The sequence below is a fragment of the Stegodyphus dumicola genome, chromosome 1, assembly GCF_044657685.1.
Source record: "Stegodyphus dumicola isolate Sdum_Otavi_A_Nest chromosome 1, ASM4465768v1".
NCBI lineage: Eukaryota > Metazoa > Arthropoda > Arachnida > Araneae > Eresidae > Stegodyphus > Stegodyphus dumicola.
The window spans coordinates 99,767,328-99,791,283 of NC_140768.1; the positions used below are offsets into that span (position 1 = coordinate 99,767,328).

The 23,956-nt window shown below is 33.6% G+C and overlaps 1 protein-coding gene across 2 annotated transcripts in view; it reads left to right on the forward strand.

The window, feature by feature from the left end:
- The first annotated feature begins 579 nt into the window (after positions 1–579).
- Positions 580–23,956, forward strand: part of NC2beta (negative cofactor 2beta) — a 35,849-nt gene continuing 12,472 nt past the window's right edge. The window contains exons 1-2 of one of the 2 annotated variants that reach the window (XM_035349954.2): positions 580–735; positions 1,288–1,502. In XM_035349954.2, coding sequence (XP_035205845.1) covers positions 1,292–1,502 — 211 coding nt within the window. In that variant the 5' untranslated portion in view covers positions 580–735; positions 1,288–1,291. Of the gene's footprint in view, positions 907–1,287; positions 1,503–23,956 lie in introns of both variants that reach the window. The other variant, XM_035349953.2, reaches the window with a different exon arrangement.

A 23,956-nucleotide genomic window follows, 5' to 3' on the forward strand; every position in this document is an offset into this window, starting at 1 on the left:
GTTCTATGTTGTTATTCTGCTGCTGTTTTTTGAAAAATGTATGAAAATGTTGAGAATGAAAGTAGCATAAGTTACTTTGGTTAAATTAATATATACTTTTGTTGATATCTCAGGATGCAAGCATACATATTACTTTATATTCCATGCTAAATATCTTGATACGAAGCATTTTAACACCGTCAATATTTGTCTTTTCCCCAGTAACACATCTATTCACCATTACCAAACACACTCACTACACACACACCTGTGAGACACTATTTATTGTAAATGAAGACAGTTTTTTCTCCTTTTAACTACACTGATGGACACAATCTTATTTTAGGATATTTTCTACTTCTTTTCCTTTTCTTTCAATAGGCCCTTTTTTTTTTTTTTTTTTTTTTTTTTTTTTTTTTCCCCTCTATTATTTTTGGGCCATTTATTTTAAATTTTATTTTGTCCTATCTTTTTTTTCCTGGCCTTTTGAACTCGTACAAGATATACGAAGTTCCTTTTTACTCTCCTCAAATACGAAGTTGCCCCCCTTCCTATATACCTTTCCTTCGCACCTATGCTTGATTTTTCGCCCATCGGTGCAGAAAGCGGGTGCAAAACAAGACATCTGTCTACTTTGTCTGTCTGTCTGTCAGTATTTAGCGTCTTCTTGCGGTAAAAGTGCTAAACTTAACGCGTAATCCAAGGCTAACCTACAGATTTAAAATCTACGTGATGTTTTGACTGATATGTTGAAAGGTATTTGGAGGGGTTGAAGTATTGTCATGTTACATTTAAAAAAGTATTTAACGTAAATAAATAGATATCATATTATGTATTTGTATGATATCGAGTGTATTGCTGGTTGTTAAATAGGGCATTTCATTCTTAAATAGTTGCGTAATTTACAAGCTTTGTGTTACTGTCAGTGTAAGTATATGCATTTTATTGTTTGAAAAGTCATCGGAAAGAGGTAAAAAAAGAATTATGAATATTTAAACCGTAATTCTGTACCTGGATTAAAGGGGTGAAGCATTGTAAACATAGTTCGAATTTTGCATTTCAGCATAATCAGCTGTTACAATATTGCATGTCGAAACCAAAAATTTCAGTCTCGTTATCCTTCTGCTAATTGATTCTTTGCATGTTACTAATTAATTATTTCCTGTTTTAGACCCCTTATTGTTTTACATTTAGTTCGTTAATAATAACAAACTCTTAATCATTTGAGACCTGAACAGTATCTTAATTTTCTTAGTCTGATTGAACTGTAATTCTTCAGCAGTATAACATTTTATTTTTATTTTTCAGAAATATGGCCGAAACAGAGGAAGATCTTACCATACCACGAGCTGCGATGAACAAAATGATCAAAGAACTTTTGCCGCATATTCGTGTTGCAAACGATGCAAGAGAACTCATCCTTAATTGTTGCACAGAATTTATTCATCATATATCTTCTGAAGCTAATGATATTTGTAATAAACAGCAAAAAAAGACCATATCAGCAGAACATGTGCTTGGAGGTAAAGATTTAAAGTATAGTAGTAAAATAGTGATAAATTATGGAAGTAATCTTATTTTGCAAAGAATACTTAGTGTTAAATATTACAGCAGTCCAAGCTATTTCTCAAAAAAATATCATTTGTAGAATGATTAATGCCATATATAATGCATTTTTTGTTATGTTAGAATACCACAATGGGGTTTATCTGCTAGCAATTATTTGAAATTGTGAAGATATGTCTGTTCTCAGTAACACTTTGTTTGTTGTTTTGTTGTTTTCTAGTTTCTGTTGATACTGAATATTGAGTTAACAAAAGTGAATGAACCACACTTCAGTTATTATTTATTAAGTGTGGTGTTTAAGTTATAGTAATCGTGTAGTAATTAAATTTACATATTTTTAAAAATAGAATATATATGTTACATAAATGCGAAAAGTACAATTAATTAGATGCCCCTTGTTTCTTGGCAGTTCTTTTTTGATGCCAATATCGGCGCCAGGAGGGCACAATTCAAGATGGCCGCTAAACAAAACCAAATTAAGAAATCAAAGAATTGCACAAACTCTGTGTCCATGTACACATCGATCTGTTTTCACTAAAAAAAAAAAAAAAAAATCCTAGAATTGCACAAACTAGGCATTGCGAACTGCCTTAAATTTGTCCATGTACACATCAGTCTGTTTTCATTTAAATAAAATCGGGAAACTAAAACAAAAGTTGGTTAATCTTTGGCCTCCTACAGCAACCTGCTAGTTTTTGTTTGGATGCCATTTTGTTTTCACAAAGTAAAAGCTTTTTTTTTTTACTCAACATTTTTGTCCAACAATCTGCTAGCCGAATTACGCTTATGCTAGAATTTTTATGGAACAAAAGTGAAGTGTCTGGTATGCAAATATAGGAAAATAACACTTCTCCGACTCCAATGAAACCAATATTTTCTTCCTTACGAAGTTATAGATTCTTATTCATAAGATTTATTTACATTTTACATGCACGTTGAATCGCATGACAGAAAAACCAACGTTTGTTTACTTCGTTCTTTGCGAAGACTAGAAAGTGTTGCCACTCCGCTTTAACTAAATTTAATTAGAAACTTAACGGAACTGAAGCGACACTACACACCACCTTCCTAGTGACAGCAATTATGGAAGATAGTCTTTAAAGTGACTCGGGAACTTCAGATGTCTGCCGGTTCTAGTAGTCTTGGTTTCATGATGAGTTTCTGAATTTTCCGCAGTGTTCTTGAGTGCAAGTGTTTCCCCAAGTTCCGCTTTCATGGAATGGGAGTTTTGAAAAGGAATATCAGAATCTTGCACTAGGAAACATGGCTTTAGTTTGTCTATTGAAACTCTTTTAACTTTTTCTTGGATTTCAATATCGAAGTACTTATCCTTTCTTGCTCTTATAGGATACGGTCCAAGATAGACAGGCTGTAGTAACGAATTATTAATGTTGTTGTACAGGAATACGTGAGAACAGTTGGAAAGATGTTTAGAAACAAAGACTGTTCTATTTCCATGGGTGGTAGAACTTGGCTTCATATCTCTTATTACTTTCTGAAGATTTTGAGAAAATTCAGACTGTTTCATATGAGGTACTGTTGAAAAGAATTCACCAGGTAATGCTAAAGGGGTTCCGTATACAAGTTCTGCGGATGAGCCACCTAAGTCTTCCTTGATGGCAGATCTTATGCCTAAAAGAACAAAAGGCAATGCTTCCAGCCATGATGTTGATTCCAGTAGATGACATCTGAGACTTGCTTTTAAAGTTCTGTGTTGTCTTTCGATCAGGCCATTTGCCTGTGGATGGTACACAGTTGTAGTGTTTGTATGAAAACTAAGATATTTTCCTAAAGCTTGAAAAAGTTGGCTATCAAATTGCCGACCTTGGTCAGATGTTATGCGATTTGGAATTCCAAAGCGTGAAAACCAAGTATAAATCAAAGCTTTAGCAATAGATTCTGCTGATTGATGTTCTAACGGTACCGCTTCGATCCATCGTGTATAACGATCGATGATGGTTAGAAGAAATTTGAATTCTTTACAAAGAGGTAGCGGACCCACCAGATCTATATTTAAATGCTGGAATCTGTGTGAAAGTACTTTGAATTCTCCCATAGATGACTGTGTATGTCTGTGAACTTTAGATCTTTGGCAAGATAAACATGCTCTAGTCCATAGTTGGCAGTCTTTATTCATATTGGGCCATATGAAACGTTGTGTTATCAATTTTATCGTGGATCTTATTCCAAGATGAGATAAATTATGGATTGAAGAAAATATTTTCTGCCGAAACTTTGCAGGGATGTACGGTCGATTATAATTTGTAGAAGTATCACAGTAAATTTTCTTGTCGCTGTCCGGTATAGGGATCTGTAGGATTTTTAAGTTTGGGTTGTTTTTAAGTATCTCCAAGTCTTCATCTTCTTGACAGTCTACTATAGTTTATAAGTCTGTTGCAGATGGTACAGAAATGGTGTCTATGCGAGAGAGAGCGTCAGCGACGGTATTTTCATGCCCTTGTATGAATCAGATATCGGTTAAGAACTGGCCTATATATGATAGTTGTCTATCTTGTTGTGGCAAAGCTTTGTCCAAATTTTGTTGGAAGGCAAATGTTAGTGGTATGTGATCCGTGTATATTGCAAAAGTTCACCCTTCTAAGATATATTTGAAATGTTTTACTGCTGTATAGATGGCTAAGAGTTCTCTGTCGTAGGCACTATATTTTTGTTGTACTGGTGTGAAATTTCGGAAAAAGAAACTTAAGGGTTGTTTTTCATTATTCACAATCTGATGTAAAACGTCTCCAATGGCAGTATCGGATGCATCAGTTGCTAGCGATATTTCAGCCTTTTCGGATGGGTGAGTTAAGTTTGTGGCATGAATAAGTGCATCTTTTAAGATCTGGAAGGCGTTTCTTGTTTCTGCTGTCCAGGTTATTTCTTTTCTGCAGTTCTTTTTAATACCACTGAGCAATATTGTTAAAGGTTGTTGCAGTTTCACACAATTTGGTATGAATGTGTGATAAAAATTCACCATATCTAAAAATTGTCTTAAACTAGTAAATGACTTTGGTTCTGGGAAATTTTTGATGGCATCAACTTTCGTTGAAAGAGGTTTAAGTCCTTCAGCTGACACTTCGTATCCCAGGAATGCAAGTTTTGCTTGACCAAATTTACACTTTGCCACATTAATACACAGGCCATATTCGTTTAGTCTCTCGAGGACTGCTCGTATATGTTGTCGATGAGTTTCTTCATCTGGAGAGGCTATTGGAATGTCATCCAAATAGCAAAACACAAATTTTAGTCCTTTCAACATACTGTTCATAAAACTTTGGTAAGTTTGGGCCGCATTTCGTGGGCCGAACGTCATGAATGGGAATTCGAATAAGCCAAAGGGAGTGAGAATGGCCGTTTTCGGTATATCTTCTTTGCGAACTGGAATTTGTTGGTACACTCTAATGAGGTCTATGGATGAGAAAACTCTTTTTCCAGCTAAAATGTAACTGCAATCTGTTAAAAATGGGAGAGGGTATCTATCAGGAATCGTGACGTTGTTTAACGCTCGATAGTCTCCACAAGGTCTCCAATTACCTGATTTCTTCATAGCGAGATTTAGTGAGCTCGACCAGTTACTTTTGGTTGGCCTGCATAAACCCATTTGGAGCATAAATTCAAACTCCTTTTTAGCCGCTTTGAGTTTCTCAGCTGATAGTCTCCTGGCTTTAGCAAAAACTGGTGGACCTCTGGTTTCGATATAATGTTCGATGTTATGATTTTTAACTTTATTATTAACTATATTCAGTTTTAACAAATCCGGAAAATCGTTAATGATACTTTATGTGGATCATTTACAGCATTTAAAATTGGGATATTACTATTGTTATTTTGAAAACAAGGAGTTCCATTGGTTGTTAAGAATGTAGTACCATCAATCAACTTGCGATTTTTAGAATCTACCAGAAGGTTAAAATTTGCAAGAAAATCCATGCCTATTATCGGTTTGTTTACCTCCGCAATTACAAAAGGCCATGTGAATGATCGTCCGAGTCCAAGATCAAGCTTGAGTAATTTTTGGCCATATGTTTCAATTTTCGTACCATTTGCAGCAAAGAGTTCTAATTTTGAGAGGTTCTTTTTATCTGCAGGTAAGGGAGGAATGACAGAAATTTCTGCCCCAGTTATCTATTAAAAATTGGGTAGCTGATTCTTTGTTGCTGATGAAAAGACGACTCAGCTGCACCCCTTGTCCCTCCGTCATCAATGAGAGACGGGGAGCTGGTTTTCCGGACTATTTGTCTGTGATGTTGATGAGTAGTTGCAGGGTTGTTTACACTTAAATGACTTATCGCCGAATTTTTTATGATAGTAACAAATATCAGTAGATCTGTTACCACTGTATCCCCTATCTCTTTATTTGGATCGGTTACGACAATAGGGACGACTGTGGCATTTGCTTGTTTAAAGCAGAAACTTGTAAGCTAAGTTCACTAACCTGTTTTTGTAAACTTTCGATCACTTCCGTTTTTACCATTATGGATGAAGCAGCAGCTGTTTGGGGAGTAACAGGGTTTAATTCCCAAATGTTATCGGCCATTGTAGCAACTTTTGGCAAATCTTCACTACTAACAGATATAATGCTACGCATATTAACGAGTAAACGTTGTAGCCACAATGTTTTTAGGAAAGTATCTGTTACTTTATCGCCCGCCAAATTATGCATCTCACACAGCAATTGAGATGGCTTTTTGTCACCCAGTTCCAATTCACTCAGTAACTTTTGGGTTTTTTGAGTCTCTGAATCAGCATATAATGAAATTAGTCTATTTTTAATTGCCTCATATTTATTATCTTGTGGTGGACTTAGTAAAATATCAGATACCTGTGACAAAATATCGGGTTCAATGAAACTTATTATCATATTTTGTTTGATCTGCATTAATTTTTGCATTTCTAAATTGTGCTTCTAGTTGAATAAACCATATTTTAGGATCTGGCTTCCAAAAAGGAGGAACTTTAACGCTTACCTTTTTGACAGATGCAGTTTTTGCTTTAATTTCGGTTTCGTCTTCGTCAGCCATTGTAGAATTCGATCACGCCGAGATACACCAGTGAAGTGTCTGGTATGCAAATATAGGAAAATAACACTTCTCTGACTCCAGTGGAACCAATATTTGGTTGATCTTTACATTATGGTAACTTGGCGTTTTTTTGGCGAAAATTTGGCGACCAACTCTCCTACAGCAACCCTCTATTTTTTTTTCCCGCCGCCATTTTGTCTTCACGAAGTAAAGACATGTTTCTTTTCTTTTTATCTACTGAACACTTCTTCCAACAATCTACTAGCCGAATTACACTTATGCTAGAAATTTTATCTAACAAAACTGCTTAATCATGACAAATATTCACTGCAAAATTGGGAAAAAGTGCACAATACCATACTCCTTACGCGTTTTTCAAAATAACACATACACATAAACCATGTACACGCCGACTTATTTTTACTTAAAAAAAATCCCAGAATTGCACAAAAATGGCATTGCGCACACTCTTCACTATATCCATGTACACTGCTTTTTTTCTAATAAATTAGAAAAATTTCACGAAAATACATGACAATTTTCTCAATCTTTAAACCCGGTAAAAAGAACATATATAAAATTACCTGATCGCGAAAAAGTATTTACCCTTTCCAAATATGAACATTTCCACATATAAAATAAATAAAATATCCAAAAACTTTTACCTCTAAATTATCTATTACATTATACACGTCACCAATGAATTCATACCGCAAGCATTACAAATACTTAGTATCAAATATTTAAATTATTTCCATGCACGTTTACTTCAACTTAAACGTGTACCAAATTCCTACAAACATAAAATTCACAAAATAACTATCATTTAATTAAAATATCACTAAACCATGTACACGTCGACTTATTTTTACTTAAAAAAACATCCCAGAATTGCACAAAAATGGCATAGCGCACACTCTTCACTATATCCATGTACACTGCTTTTTTTTGATAAATTAGAAAAATTTCACGAAAATACATGACAATTTTCTCAATCTTTTAACCCGGTAAAAAGAACATATATGAAATTACCTGATCACTAAAAAGTATTTACCCTTTCCAAATAATAAAATATCCTAAAACTTTTACCTCTAAATCATCTGTTACATTATACACGTCACCAACGAATTCATACCGCAAGCATTACAAATACTTAGTATCAAATATTTAAATTATTTCCATGCACGTTTACTTCAACTTAAACGTATACCAAATTCCTACAAACATAAAATTCACAAAATAACTATCATTTAATTAAAATATAATTAAATTCAAAAACACTACTTAAAATATAAATGAGCACATACATTAAATTAATACATACATAAATACCCATTTTGAATTCACTTTAGTTACGGCCATGGGATCCAAAAATTCACGAACACTGTTTCACACAACACAGAATAAAGGCAAATACAAAATTTCCAGATTTTTTCCTGATTTCTCCCCTTTTCCGATTAAAGAACCGTAATTCGTCCATTAATATCACGACATATCCCATGATCTCTCATTTTCCTCACACAAAATAATGCGTAATCGGAACTGAGTACTGCTCACATTATTACCAAATTCCCAGGTAGTAACCTTTATCGCCTCCAAAATGTCGCCAAACTACCAGTTACCATATTGTAAAGATCAACCCAATATTTTATTCCTTACGAAGTTAGATTCTTATTCATAAGATTTATTTACATTTTACATCCACATTGGATCACGTGACAGAAAACCTAAGTTTGTTTACTTCGTTCTTCGCGGAGACTAGAAAGTGTTGCCATTCCGCTTTAACTAAATTTAATTAGAAACTTGATGGAACTGAAGCGACACTACAAAAAGTTCTTAATCATGACGAAGGTTAGGTGCGAAATTGGGAGAAAGCGCAGAATTGCCCACTGCTTGCCACGTTTTTAAGAATTGCACATACACGGTATCCACGTACACGTTGACCTATTTTCACTTAAAAAAACATCCCAGAATTGCAAAAAAATGGCATTGCGCATACTCTTGACTTTATACATGTATACTGCTTAAGTCCTAGCTAGTAACCTTTATCGCCTTACGAAAATGTCGCAAAACTACCGGTTACCATATTCCAAAGATTAGCCCAAAAGTTAAAACTATCATGGTAACCAGAAGTGAGGTTTCATTGCCAAAATTATAAAAAAAATTGTCGCTAATTGAAGGGGCACCCAATTCTACACTAGAGCTATAAATGCTTTTAGATGTTTGGGAAAAATGTTTGCCCCCCGATTGTTTAACATTTTGCTTTAATATAATGCTTTTCCTTGCTGTGTACAGCAACTTAACTTGAGAGCCGAAAGATTTCAAATGCTGGGATATAAATATTCGGTTGATCTTTACATTATGGTAACTTGGTGATTTTTTGGCGACCAACTCTCCTACAGCAACCCTCTATTTTTTTTTTTCCCGCCGCCATTTTGTCTTCACGAAGTAAAGACGTTTCTTTTCTTTTTATCTACTGAACGCTTCTTCCAACAATCTACTAGCCGAATTACACTTATGCTAGAAATTTTATCTAACAAAACTGCTTAATCATGACAAATATTCACTGCAAAATTGGGAAAAAGTGCACAATACCATACTCCTTACGCGTTTTTCAAAATAACGCATACACATAAACCATGTACACGTCGACTTATTTTTACTTAAAAAAACATCCCAGAATTGCACAAAAATGGCATTGCGCACACTCTTCACTATATCCATGTACACTGCTTTTTTCTCATAAATTAGAAAAATTTCACGAAAATACATGACAATTTTTTGAATCTTTAAACCCGGTAAAAAGAACATGTATGAAATTACCTGATCGCGAAAAAGTATATACCCTTTCCAAATATGAACATTTCCACGTATAAAATAAATAAAATATCCAAAAACTTTTACCTCTCAATTATGTGTTATATTATAAACGTCACCAACGAATTCATACCGCAAACATTACAAATACTTAAATTATAATATATTTAAATTTCAATATTTAAATATATTATAATATTTAAATATTTAAATATTATAATATATTGTCAAATATGTCAAATATTTAAATTATTTCCATGCACGTTTACTTCAACTAAAACGTATACCAAATTCCTACAAACATAAAATTCACAAAATAACTATCATTTAATTAAAATATCACTTAACCATGTACACGTCGACTTATTTTTACTTAAAAAAACATCCCAGAATTGCACAAAAATGGCATTGCGCACACTCTTCACTATATCCATGTACACTGCTTTTTTCTCATAAAGTAGAAAAATTTCATGAAAATGCATAACAATTTTCTGAATCTTTAAACCTGGTAAAAAGAACATATATGAAATTACCTGATCGCGAAAAAGTATACAGTCAAAAGTCGTTAATTCGGACACCCATAATCCGGAATGATCTATAATCCGGACCTCAAATCTACAAACTTTCTGCGCATGCGTCGCAGTGACGCATGCGCGTAAGACCTTAACAGCTGCAAATATGTGTGTGCGCATGCGCATAATACGTTTACGCAAGCGCGTTTAATGTATAACGGATGGTATAAGCTAAGCTGAAATTATCTAATTCAGGTAATGTTGCAGATTGTGTTGTTCCTTAATCTTCGAATTGGATCCGGCTTATTATTTTTTGCAGACTGTTACAGCAATTTTATAAAAGTAAGCTTGAACTTTCGATTATGTCAAATAGAATTTCCGATATATATTTACTAATATGTAAAGGATCTACAAAGCGAAAGTATGCTTCGAAGTCCATTAAACCAAAAGTGGAATTGCTGCAAAAAATGGATAAAGGCATATCCTTTGATTATCTAATCATTCCGAGATATGTTTATTAATTTCACGCTGCTCTGCGGGGGAAGGGAAACGACACGGCGCGCAATGAATTGGAAGTTGATCTGTCAGCACTATCCTTATCTTCAGGGCAGATGCTTTTATTTTATTTGGCTTATAATTCCTTACTAAATGTAGTATTTTATCTCAATGTACTCCGTCTTTGATATGATTTAAATCAAATTCCTCCTCATTATAATTCGCTTCCGATAGTGAAGAAAGTGACACAGAGGTTATTGAAAACGAAAAAATTTCGATTGACAAATTAGTCGGTATTCTCGATACAGCAATTATAGGACTTGACCAGCGGAACTTTGTAACTGAAAAAGAAATTATGTCTGTTTATAGAATTAAAGAGAAAGTATTATCACATAAAACAAAGCAACTTAAACAACTTACATTGAAAGAAATGTTTAATTAAAAAAACAAATAAAAAGCTTTTTTTTTTTTTTTTTTTTTTTTTTTTTTTTTTTTTTTTTTTTTTTGTAAATTTTGATATCCTTTAGTCATAATTGTTCTTTATTTCATAAATTACGGTTTCATATTTTAAATTTTATAACTTCTGCATGCCATCTTACCAGATTTAAACTGATGATCTATAATCTGGAAAAATCGATAATCCGGAATCGCCGAAGTCCCGACGAGTCCGGATTAAAAACTTTTGACTACCCTTTCCAAATATGAACATTTCCCCGTATAAAATAAATAAAATATCCAAAAACTTTTACCTCTACATTATCTATTATATTACAAACGTCACTAACTAATTCATACCGCAAACATTACAAATGGTTACAAATACTTAGTGTCAAATACTTAAATTATTTCCATGCACGTTTGTGCAAATTACTTTACTTCCACCTTACATTTAGAACAATGCATAAAAATAATATCCTCAAATAATTAAAAATACTAACTTACCTAATCTTCTTCAGAATCTTGATTACGTGTCCGATAAACTTTTCTTATTTCTGTTTCAGGATCTTTAAAATCATACTTATAGTTCATAGCAAGGTACCAGGTAAAATAAATAACTTAATAAAACATCTTTACTTCTATCTCACACAACCTTAAAGAAACACTTATTACTACCCCTTTCAATCCCACTAAATACCCATTTCGAATTCACTTTAGTTAGAGCCATGGGATCCAAAAATTAACGAACATTGTTTCACACAACACAGAATAAAGCCAAATACAAAATTTCCAGATTTTTTCCCGATTTCCCCTTTTTTCCGATTAAAGAACCGTAATTCGTCCATTAATATCACATGACATATCCCATGATCTCTCATTTCCCTCACACAAAATAATGCATAATCGGAACTGAGTACTGCTCACATTATTACCAAAGTCCCAGGTAGTAACCTTTATCGCCTCCAAAATGTCGCCAAACTACCAGTTACCATATTCTAAAGATCAGCCAAATATTCTTACAAAAGTGCTTAATCATGACGAAGATTAGGTGCGAAATTGTTTCTAAATGCTTATTAGCTAAAATCACGATCGAAATTTTCCGGAAAGTAGTGGAACAAACGTGCACAGAAATTTGTTTTTACAGGGCAAATTTATATATGAAACGTGTAATCCTCCCTTTTGGATTAAAGAACTCTGATTCGTCCATAAAGTGTGATGTAAAATTGGTATTGGCAACTGAGAACAAGCACATCACGGAGGGGAATTTTTTTTGTGCCACATTGAGCAAATTGGAAAAGCAATTATGATAACATAAAAAATCAAATTTCTATTAAACATTAGTTAATTCTTCAATTTAATGAGTACATAATTCCTGTTTTGCATCTTTTCAAAGTAAAAATTGTTAGACTTTGGAGGAGATTTGATGAATAAGTTAATAAAAATTGCATGTTTATGAAAAAGAAACTTATTTGCATTTCAACAAACAGTTGTAATTTGTTCTTAAAACAAAAATGTGCTTTTCGCATATAAACAAATTTGGCGCTAACGTATTATTTCGTCAACTGGCTGAGTAGCAAGATTTATGACCCTATCTTTTAGAATTCCGCAGTAGCAATTGCTGATTGGCAACCATTGCTGAAATTTGTGCCAACAGTTGACAGAATAATACCTTAAGTACCACAAATTTTATCACATATGCAAACCACTTTGAATTCATACTGAAGTTGGGGTAGAGTAGACTCTAAGGTACCCCTTGTATTATGGCGAAGATGTCTGATTTATCGCCAAGTTGTTGTTTCATTTATGGTAGCCTAATTAGTTGAATGTTATGGAAAACCTATTGTGATGTAATCAGGTGCATGATTCTGGGAAATTTTAAATCATGGGATGTTTTGTAAGCGTTTTTGTGATGTGTGTTAAAACCATTTAGATGGAATTGGATGGGTTTGTAGGAAGAAAAGTTCAGATGGTCACTATGTGAAGCGTTCGATCAGAAAGAGTATCTGGTTTGAAAAAAGTCATTTGAGTATGATTGATATTTTGATGTTTAACTGGCTCTAGGTGTACGAAGCGAACTCGAACATCATGGTAAGTGAATATTTGCTTTTGGTAGTGCTTAAATGTATAACACGTTTTACCTTTTTTATGTTATTTTACTGTTTGGTTTAAAATGTATTTTATTGAGATTATGTATTTTTTGTTTGCCTATATTGTAGACTTTGGTGCTCCTTTGACTTTTTAAGTGAAAATATATCGATGTGTACATGGACAAAGTAAAGGGAGTGCACAATGCAAGTTTGTGCAATTCTGGCAAGTTTGTGCAATCCTGGGATTTTTTTTTTTTTTTAAGTGAAAATAGGTCGACATGTACATGGATAAAGTCAAAGAAGAGCGCAATGCCATTTTTGTGCAATTCGGGGTTTTTTTTTAAGTGAAAATAAGTCGATGTGTACATGGATACTGAGTTTGTGCAATTGTTTGTCTTGTTATTTTGGCTTTGTGTAGTGGCGATTTTTATGCAAGCCAAAATAACAATTTAAAGAATTGCACAAAATCGGTATCCATGTACCGCCAAAAATCGCAAAGTTTCGCCAATAGGTACCCTAAACTATACTTTTACCTGAAATTGCTAACATCTAGCCTGTGTAAAGCTAAACATGCCAGTGTACTAATTTAAGAGAACCAAGGGCAAAGGTCTCATTATTTATGAATGACTCGGATTAATATAGAATTATGATTATTTGTACTAAAATTTTGTTAATATATTTTAATTTACTTAATTTTGCTGTTTAGAATATTAGATTTTTAATAAATTAATTGGTCTTATTAATAAAATTTCAAAGCATTGTATTCATAACTTAGATTCTGTCAAATATGCCTTCTATGTATATTGCTATTTATATTAAAATACTAATAGTTATCAAAAAATTGAATAGTTATATAATTTTTTGGAAACGTGTTAATACAAAATCAAGTTAAAGTGTTTTATTAATTATATATAAATGTGGTGGATTTATAGATGGCATGTGATGTTACTTTTTCATTAGTTTGTCTAAAAGATTGCTGATCTATTATGCAGTAGATCAGCTTTTTTCCTTTCTTGTCATTCATTTTCTTTCCTTTCCCTCTCTTTTTGTAAATCTTGAAATCCTGATGTTGAATATCTAGAATGATCTAAGATCTGGATTACCAGCAATCTTCTTTTTTTTTTTTTAAAACACTTGCACATTTTGATATTTTTTCTTGATAAAACGTGTGGAGACTTCCGATTCTTTATTTCATTTTGACGCTAGATAAAATATCTTCATACTGAAGAAAAAATCATTAATAAATGATTGCTAATAAGCAAATCTGTATGATAAAAAATTTGGTTCCATAGCTGCCTTTTTGCTTGGCTTAGATCTTGAAACCAAAATATTCTACGTGGAATGTTTTTGAATTTACACCTGCTGAACAATTTATAGTATATGTAAAAAATAGATTTTTAAATGATATTCATTGGCCAAAAGGTTGCATTTAATGCTTTTTGAATTGAGAATAACTGATTTGTTATTCAGAAGCCCAGAACTGGCATCAAAGCTGGCGTGGTTGCACCAGGCGGAAGAATTTAGGAAATGTGAAATGTTTATTTATTAAAATGTTATGTATGAATTTAGAGAAGCACCTAGCAACAAAATTAAGGAATGACAAAGCTTTTATTAGTGAAAGCACTGGGAGGCAAAAATTAAAGGTGAAAATTTTTTAGAATTAGAGGATCTGCCTGACAACAGAATTCAGGAGCCACAGAAACTGCACTGGGCCACAAAATGTCTAATGCCTGTCTTGGATAAGCCATCAGTATATGTGGAAATTTATTTATTCGGGACTCAGATAAATGCTTATGTAGGATATGGGTGTAAGTAAAAATAAATAACTTAACTAATACAATTCCAACTTAACGTCGTTAGCATGCAATAGAAGCAAGCTAAATTTAGTGCCTCAGAATGTCTTTAGCTGCCAGTCACATTGGCAGTAGCGTGTAGCTAAATTTAATGATGATAACCATGAATTTGAAGCTTTTCAGGTATTGATAAAAGAAAAAAAAAAAAAAAAGCAAAATTTTCCACTTAATAGAATTTGTGAAGAAATGTGGAGAAGTGATAATAAATGATGATATCATAACAGAAGATTTTCATTGCAGTGGTAATGCCCCAATCTATCAACCAGTTAACGGACAGCGAAAGGGCCCTTCTAAATCTAGGAAATGTTATTACCGACGGGGAAAAATGTGACAACTGTTGAGAAGAAAAAAAATTCGATCAGTAATTTAGATGTAATTATCGACGCTGCAATTACAGGGCTTGAACGATGGTACAGTCAAAAGTCGTTAATTCGGACACCCATAACCCGGAATGATCTATAATCCGGACCTCAAAGCTAGCTACAAACTTTCTGCGCATGCGTCACGTTGACTTATGTGCATAGGCGTTTATGTGTGCGCATAAGACCTTTAAGGCTGCGAATATGCGCATGTGCATTTAATGTATAACGGACGGTATAAGCTAAGCTAAAATTATCTAATTCAGTTAATGTTGCAGATTGCGTTGTTCCTTAATCTTCGAATTGGATCCGGCTTATTATTTTTTGCAGACTGTTAGAGCAATTTTATAAAAGTAAGCTTGAACTTTCAATTATATCAAATAGAATTTCCGATATATATTTGCTAATATGTAAAGGATCTAAAGCGAAAGTATATTTCGAAATCCGAAATCTGTTTATCAATTTCACGCTGCTCGGCGGGGGGAACGCCGCGGCACGCAATGAATTGGAAGTTGATCTGTCAGCACTATCCTTATCTTCATGGCAGATGTTTTTATTTTATTTGGCTTATAATTCCTTACTAAATGTAGTATTTCATCTCGATGTACTCCATCTTTGATATAATTTAAAACAAGTTCCTCGTCATTATAATTCACTTCCGATGGTGAAGAAAGTAACAGAGGTTATTGAAAACGAAAAAATTTCGATTGACAAATTAGTCGGTATTCTCGACACAGCAATTATAGGACTTGAACAGCAGAACTTTGTAACTAAACAAGAAATTATGTTTGTTTAATAGAATTAAAGAGGAAGTATTATCACATGAAACGAAGCAACTTAAACAACTTACATTCAAAGAAATGTTTAATAAAGTAAACAAATAAATATTAAGCTTTTTCTTTTTGTAAATTTTGATACCCTTTAGATCATAATTGTCTCTATAAAACTGAAGAGAAAGTATTAGAGTAAAAAATAAAAGGCAGCTTAAATAACCTATATTAAAAGAAATGTTTAATAAAATAAACAAATAAATATTGAGTTTTTTTTTTTAATTTTAATTAAGTCATAAATGCTTCATTATTTCATAAACTACTATTTCATATTTTTAATTTTATAATTTTTACAAGTCATCTTATTAGATTTAAACTGATGATCCCAAATCTGAAATCATCGAAGTCTGACAAGTCTGGATCTCTGATTTTTCACTGTACAAGAATACCTTGCATGTTGCAGCTTCACTCAGTGCTGACTCCACTATAGTGTGAGTAGTAATTTGAGTGATACAGTACAAAGTCTGTAATCCGGATGTACATTATCCGGAAAAATCTATAATCCAAACCTCAAAGCCACAAACCTTTTTTTTTTTTTTTCTGAATGCTTTACGCATGCGCATTTAGCACAAAAAACGAAGCAACTTAAACAACTTACATTGAAAGAAATGTTTAATAAAGTAAACAAATAAATATTAAGCTTCTTTTTTTTTTGGATTAGATCATAATTGCTTTTTATTTCATAAATTACGATTTCATATTTTTTTAATTGTATTATTTCTGCATGTTATCTTACCAGATTTAAATTGAAGATCTATAATCTGGAATAGCTCTTAATCCGGACTCGCCGAAGTGCCGACGAGTCTGGATTATGGACTTTGTACTGTATATTCCATTCAGTACCGTTTCATTCATTGTTCTTTAATTCGGAAATATTTTGTGCCAAATAGTGTGGCATAAATGTTCCCCCTAAAATATGTACTTCCCAAATGAACAGTGCTGATTTGTCATGCATGTATGTGCATTCACCAAAGATGTGAGAAACTCGCAGAGGGAACTTATCTTCAGTCTCTACGATAGCCATATCACATCATCCCAGTTGTCATTTTCACTATCTAAATCATGCCACCTGGAATGCTCTTTTAATACTTTTTTAAAATCATTTATGATGAATGAAAAACAAAAATGTGATACTAGTTGCAATAAACCAAACAAGTGCAAATTTTTAAATATACACTTTTCTTGTAAATTATTATGAGGACAGTACCAGAATTTCAAGAGATAAAAAAATAAATGTCTTCACTTTGAAAGATTGTGTAAGATAAAAAAAATATAAGTTTGACATTCTGATAAGAAAGGTTGGGTTACTAAAGTATTTGAAAGTCAATGTAAAGATTATTTTCGTTCCTTCATTAAAAGTTACTATGAAAAATAAAACATAGCCTTTAAAGTATTATTATTATATAATGTGCCAGTTCATCAAGAGGCATTTTTGCATTTCAGAAAGATGCTTTTACAGGCAATCAGAGCAACCTCTAGTGAAAACGCCCCATTTTTGATTACATTAAAATTACAATGTCCGAAATGCTATTGAAAAATATCGGATGTAGATTGAATGAAGTGAGTGAAAATATGAAAAGTGTGTGGAAATATGTTTTTTTCTCATTGCACATTTTTGCAGCTTTAATTTTCATATGGATATAATCTCGACAGATATTGTAAAACTCAAACATGATTTAGGCTTTGACTCGGATGCTACCACTGTCATGGGGTGTATTCAAATGAAATCTCAGCCTCTTGATGACGAATCTCTCATCAGCTTAGTACAGTGGTAGTATGACAAACTCAACGACTGAAGCCTCTTTTGAGAGGTACATTTTTTAGACTTAAATTATATTTGTAGGTATATTTTTAGTTAGGGTACTCTTATGCTGGCTTTTACTAAGAAAGCCCTAGGTTTCATCAATGTACATTCATTGAGTTCGACCCTATTCCAGCTTTGCCATCCACACTTGTCTTGTATACTCATTTTATGTATCTTCTTTCGTTCATTCTCACTATATGTTTAAACCATCTTAATATACCATTTTCAATTTTCAACACTACATCGTTTTTTCACTCTACAATGTTCCCTAAAATTAACTTACTACTTCAGTTTTTTAATTCAACTATGTAGGTATGTCAAATAAAACTTAATATTACACTTAATAATGATACTATTTATTGATAAAATAAAATTGTAAGGTATCCAAAATCTTAAATCATGATGATGACTAACAAACACTAATGTGAACAATGGCCTTGCATTTTCTTGAAAAGTTTCTGCAACTCAGGCTTGTATGTTGTTTATAATTTTAAACATAATTTCAAGTTCTTATCAATAAGACAGCTTCTCAATTTACTCTAGATAAGGTTCAGGCTTGAAAATTATTATTCGCATTGCATCTTTTAGACGATTGATGGGGCATGACTGTCTACAGAATCATTTATTTCGCATTGGACTAGCCCATTCGCCGTTGTGTGCTTTATGTAATAGTGGAGAGCCAATGAAGGCGGAACATTTGGATGAGTGTGAAGCACTAATAAAATTTTCTTGTAAGTTTCGGCGCTATTGGCAAGCAAGGAGTTTAATGGCCGATGTAACTGGTATTTGACAAATAAAAATGATTATTCGCATGAATAGGTAGACCCAAATAAGGAAAGAACAGCAAATGCTAGTTTTTTAAGCTGATTATACAAGTCGTGAATACTAAGGCTAACATCTTATTGTTGCTTCTAAATTCATGAAACCTGCTGAGAAAAACTTGAAATGGCAAATGTCAATATCAGAATTATTTTCTTGGCGATGTTTCAACAGGTTTGGAAACTGAATCAAAGTCTCTGTTTCAAAATCTTGAGAGCCAAAAAAGAGATGATTTGTTTTCAAATGAAATAGCTTCTTCTAACATCGAAAAAATTGTGTTTCCTTTTCCCTGTAGTTTTTGATTAAGCTGGTTTAGATGAGACGTAATGCCTACCATGAAATAAAATTTTTGGATCCACTGATCGTTTGCTAGTTCTGGATAATAAATACCCTTTTCAAGGAGAAATGCTTTAATTTCTGCTAATAAGAATGCAAAATGTTTCAAAATAGTTCCTATTGATAACCAACTTCCTTTGTTATGCAGCAGAAGATCTGCGTACTCACTCTCCATTTCAACTAAAAATTCTTTAAACTGGCAATGATTAAGAGCTTTAGCTATAATAGAGTTAATAAGCTTAATCACCAATTCTATAATTTTGCAAATTTCTTCTGGAATATCTGCACACAGAGCACTTCTTGATGAATGAGACAATGGTAAGTAGGTATCTTGCGATTGATTTTTTTCTTTCAAAATAGCAACAAACTTGTTTTTTACGCCAATCACACTTTTCGCCCCCCCCCTTGTTTGATTTGAGAGAGTTTTATCGAGTGGAATATAATGTTTTCCAATGCACCCAATTACAGCATTTGCTATATCCTCTCCACTTGTTTGACCTTTGCCACTGAATGGTATATTAATTCAAAGCATTTCATTAGTTAAAATTTGGCATATGATAGTTACTGCGACAGCGCAAGTTGATGTATAATCAGTACAATCAAAACAGCGAAATCGATGCAAAAAAAATTCCTGGGAATAATATATTGGCGAATATTTTTTCAGTTGTTTTCATGCTCGTATAAAATTTGATGGCTTTTGTATTCTATTTTCAAGATTTTCTTGCTTTTACATACACTTGCCACCACATGTGCTATTTTGTGGAAGAGCCACATGCAAGGAGCCAAAGAGCAACATTTGACTGGCGAGCGAAGGTTTGCCGACCGCTGGCGTAGAAGAACAGGCTTATGAAGAAGAAAGCAGGATTTGTATGGTCCTTAAAAGTCCTTAGAGTTTTTAGAATCGATTTTTGGTCCTTAAAAGTCCTTAACTTCGGCCAAAATCTGCAGAAGGTCTATAATTTTAATCATCTGAAATTTCTGTTTTTGCGACTGCCATTTTGAGCGTAAATTAGCATTTTGGAGGAATATTTTTGGAGATTTACTGACAAATATGGTTATTAATATGGTTATCTTTTGAATGAGTTCATGGGTTGTAATTTGTTCCTATTTCTAATATAAATGGCGGAATACTCAAGTTTCTGAGCAAGAAGTGAAACATAAGCATCTCAAAATCTTTTCATTTTTTCTAATGAAGAGCTCACAACTTTTCGCTTTTAGGGATGTGAATTCTTTTATTAAACGGTTCTAAATTTAGCGACTTATCAACATTTTGATGATTTTAAGTTCAGTTTCTAAAGAAAAATTTTAATTCCAAGATCTGGGAATTTTTCAATGATTTTTTTTTTAAACATTGTAATTTTGATAAATTTCACTAAAATAAATGTAATATATCAACATTATGTTTAAAAAATAACATTAAAATGAAAAATTTTTTATTTTTCGCTGTCATATTATATAAAGTTCCATTTTGGCCACTTATATAATATTGTTACATTATTTTCTTCATCACGTTCGTATGGATTTGCAGTGAATAATGACGACACTACTTGATGAAGTATTGAAACATACTTTATTAGCCAGTATTGTCAGTCGAGCTCCAAAACACGTTTTTACAGTCGTCGAATCAGGACATCTTTACAGTCGTCGAAGATCTACTACTCGCTGGAACAATCAGCGATACAGCCTTCACACTCTCAGGCAATAACGGTAGAGACAGCTTCACTGCAAAGCACTAGAGTACAGCTTCCAACTCTGCTTGGTCGTTCTCGAAACTCCATGTATGATTTCTCACCAAATGTGTCAACCCTGCCTTCCTTGCTATTTTATGGCAACCCTAAAACTGCTTTGCAGAGAAGCCATCTTACTGTGCCTTTACATTTTGTAACACTGCCTCCTCCCAAGGACTGTACATCCCGGGCAGAACAACCCTTGGTCAGAAGCCAAATTCTATATAAACAAAACGTTTTAAAACATACAGGTAACATAACTAAAGAAACAAATATTTACACTATGTACAAGTTATACACACAAATTAAACACAACAATTTTAAATTATACAAATTAAAGTTCATAAAGAAATTCAATCTCAGTCTTTACATTAATTTATACCTGGGTCAAATACTTTTCCACTGCAGTTCGCAGATGTATTTCTGTTTTGCATATCACAGCCTGGAGATTCAGTTCTTTCAGACTTTTCATCCAAAGGAAAATCTAAAACAGTTCGTTCACCACTCTGTAGTTTATTCCCACCGTGGATACAGTTCACCTCGGTATTTTCGGCAGCTGGTACTTGCAGATTTACCTCTATTTCCTGAAAACCATTTCCGATGTTTGCATTAGAGTTATGAGCAGAATCCAATTCTTTACAAGTATCCTGGTTTAGAATCAAGTCCTTGTCTGCAAAATCTGCACTATGAGACGCACATATAGTTTGCAAAGTGGGTGAATTTTCTTGCAATACTGGAGCACACTGCTTAAGTTGCTCATCAACTTCTCTCATCTCTGGATTACATGCATTTTCAGATGGTTCAATACTCGCTAACTGCGACTTCATAACCTCACTATCAATTTCTACCAACTTTACTGTCGCATTTTCGCGTTTTCCCATCCCTACTTCAAGCATTTGTGTATCAGGAACTTCTTTCCCGTTTATTATTTCTTCATGTTTTCACTCTTCTTTAATCCCGTTAGTTGTTTTATCTTTCATTTCTTGATCTTCCTCAGACAGTTCATTTGCTACTTCCTTGATTTCTTCACCCTTTGATTCTTCAGATACGATCACAGCTGGCATCTCTTTATATCCATCATTTATCTCATCATATCCGTTCATCTCTTTCAGTCCGGCTTTGATCTCAGGTGTCATCTCTTTATATCCAGCTTTTATCTCATCATATCCGGCTTTTATCTCAGCCAGTCCGGCTTTCATTTCAGCCTTCATCTCTTCATTTCTGGCTTTTATCTTGGCTCTCATCTCTTCCTGTCCAGCTTTCATCTCAGCCCTCATCTCGGCTAAGAAGTCCATCAATGTCTCCGTTTCCTCTGCCATGGCTTTTGCCTGCAGGCGGGTCAGTGGCATTCACTCGCAAATTCCACTTCTGACACCAGTTGTTATGTTATTTTCTTTCTTCACGTTCGTATGGTGTTCGTATGGATTTGGAGTGAATAATGACTACACTATTTGATGAAGTATCGAAACACACTTTATTAGCCAGTATTGTCAGGACAGTTCCAAAACACGTTTTTACAGTCGTCGAATCAGGACAGCTTTACAGTCGTCGAAGATCTACTACTCACTGGAACAATTAGCAGCACAGTCTTCACACTCTCAGGCAATAACAGTGGAGACATTGGTTGTTCTCGGAACTCCACGTGCTCTCAAGAATCCACGCTACAACTCGCGATGCACTCGACGACACACAGAGCTCAGCTCCCGACTCTTTGGTTCAGTCGTTCCCAGAGCTCAACACGCTCTCTCGACGATGCACTAACCGCGATACACTTTGCTTGGAAGATATTCTTGGAGACTCTTTCGGTGCACTCAATGACCCACTCGTCACTGGCTGTCAACTCGATTGACTCCGCAGGGATTGACTAGACGAGACACAAACTCGATACTAACTGTTTCGCACTCTATGTGAGGCACACACTGACTCGCCCTCTCGACGAGGCACTAACTGACTGCGGACCAGCAGGGTTTATATAGGCTTGTGTTCGAGAACATTCTGGGCTAAACGATTAAGAATTCGTTCCAGAAGGTTCTCCATCCATCACATATCGCCAATTCTGTCGCCAAACATGGCAACCCTGCCTTCCTTGCTATTTTATGGCAACCCTAAAACTGCTTTGCGGGGAAGCCATCTTACCGTGCAGTTACATTTCGTAACAATATTTTGAATCTGAAAAATAAAAAATTTATGAAACAGTTCTAGCAAAAACAAAATAGTTGCGTAATTAATGAAAAATGTCTTCTTTTTAATTTTTTCATAGTAAGAGTTTTCCCCCGTGTAATTGTTTAAGAATATTCAGAATTCTCAGAATCATTTTTGTCTAAAAAATTAATTTTACACTTTTTTTCCCCAAAATATTTCTGCCTTTTTGCTGTTACAGAATTGATAAGGGTAATTTTTCTTTAGAATTATAGACATTGCAGCGTGGAAAGTTTAGAAGAATTTGAAGGCAAGGTTTATAGACCCACGATTCTAGAAGTTTTCAGAAAAATGTGATAAACAATGGAAGAATAATGAAAACATAATATTTGAATATTTTACTTCTGATACTAGAATCTTTTCCTTAATATGTTTATCTTTCCTTATTTCCTCTACTTTTCACTAGACACAAGCATGGAAAATGGCAGAAATGCTTCTGAACGTATCACATGGACAGGCGTTATAGAAAGGAATTTTTTTACTAATGTAGAAATTGAAAACTGGCAATTTAAAAGATTAATCTAGTATGTCTTAGTGCATCATGCACGGGGCTGGCTCTAGGCATTTTCCCACCTGATCCTAAACTCTAAAATCCTCTGTGGATCCTAAACTTTAAAAGTTTTCCCATTTCTAGATTTTGTTGCTTGGTGTGTCATTAAATTCTAAAAATTCTGCCACGCTAGCTGCATAACCGACCCTTATCATATATTTTTCATATTTCTTCTGAATGAATATTACTAAAAAACAATTAACAGCTTTTCCTGTACATCCTAAATGCATTCAGTTTTTTTTTAATTAACAGAAATCTTTAACTAAATCCAAAAATTCTAAAATGAAAAGGAAACATGTTGAAGAAAGAAACTGAATACATGAAGAGAAAGAAAATTATTTTTCAAACATATATGCAGTTATTATTATGTAAATTACACAGTTGTTTATAATTTCAGCCTTTACTATAATTTCCCATTTCTATTTCCTCACCAGAATGCAAATCATAATCATATATTTTTGGAGTTTAAGGTGGAGTGTGTTTCTGACCTTCCCTTACTCGCTGCATTAGTTCCTGCCATTTCTCATAATTTGTAATTATTCGTCCTTGAATTATCGATGC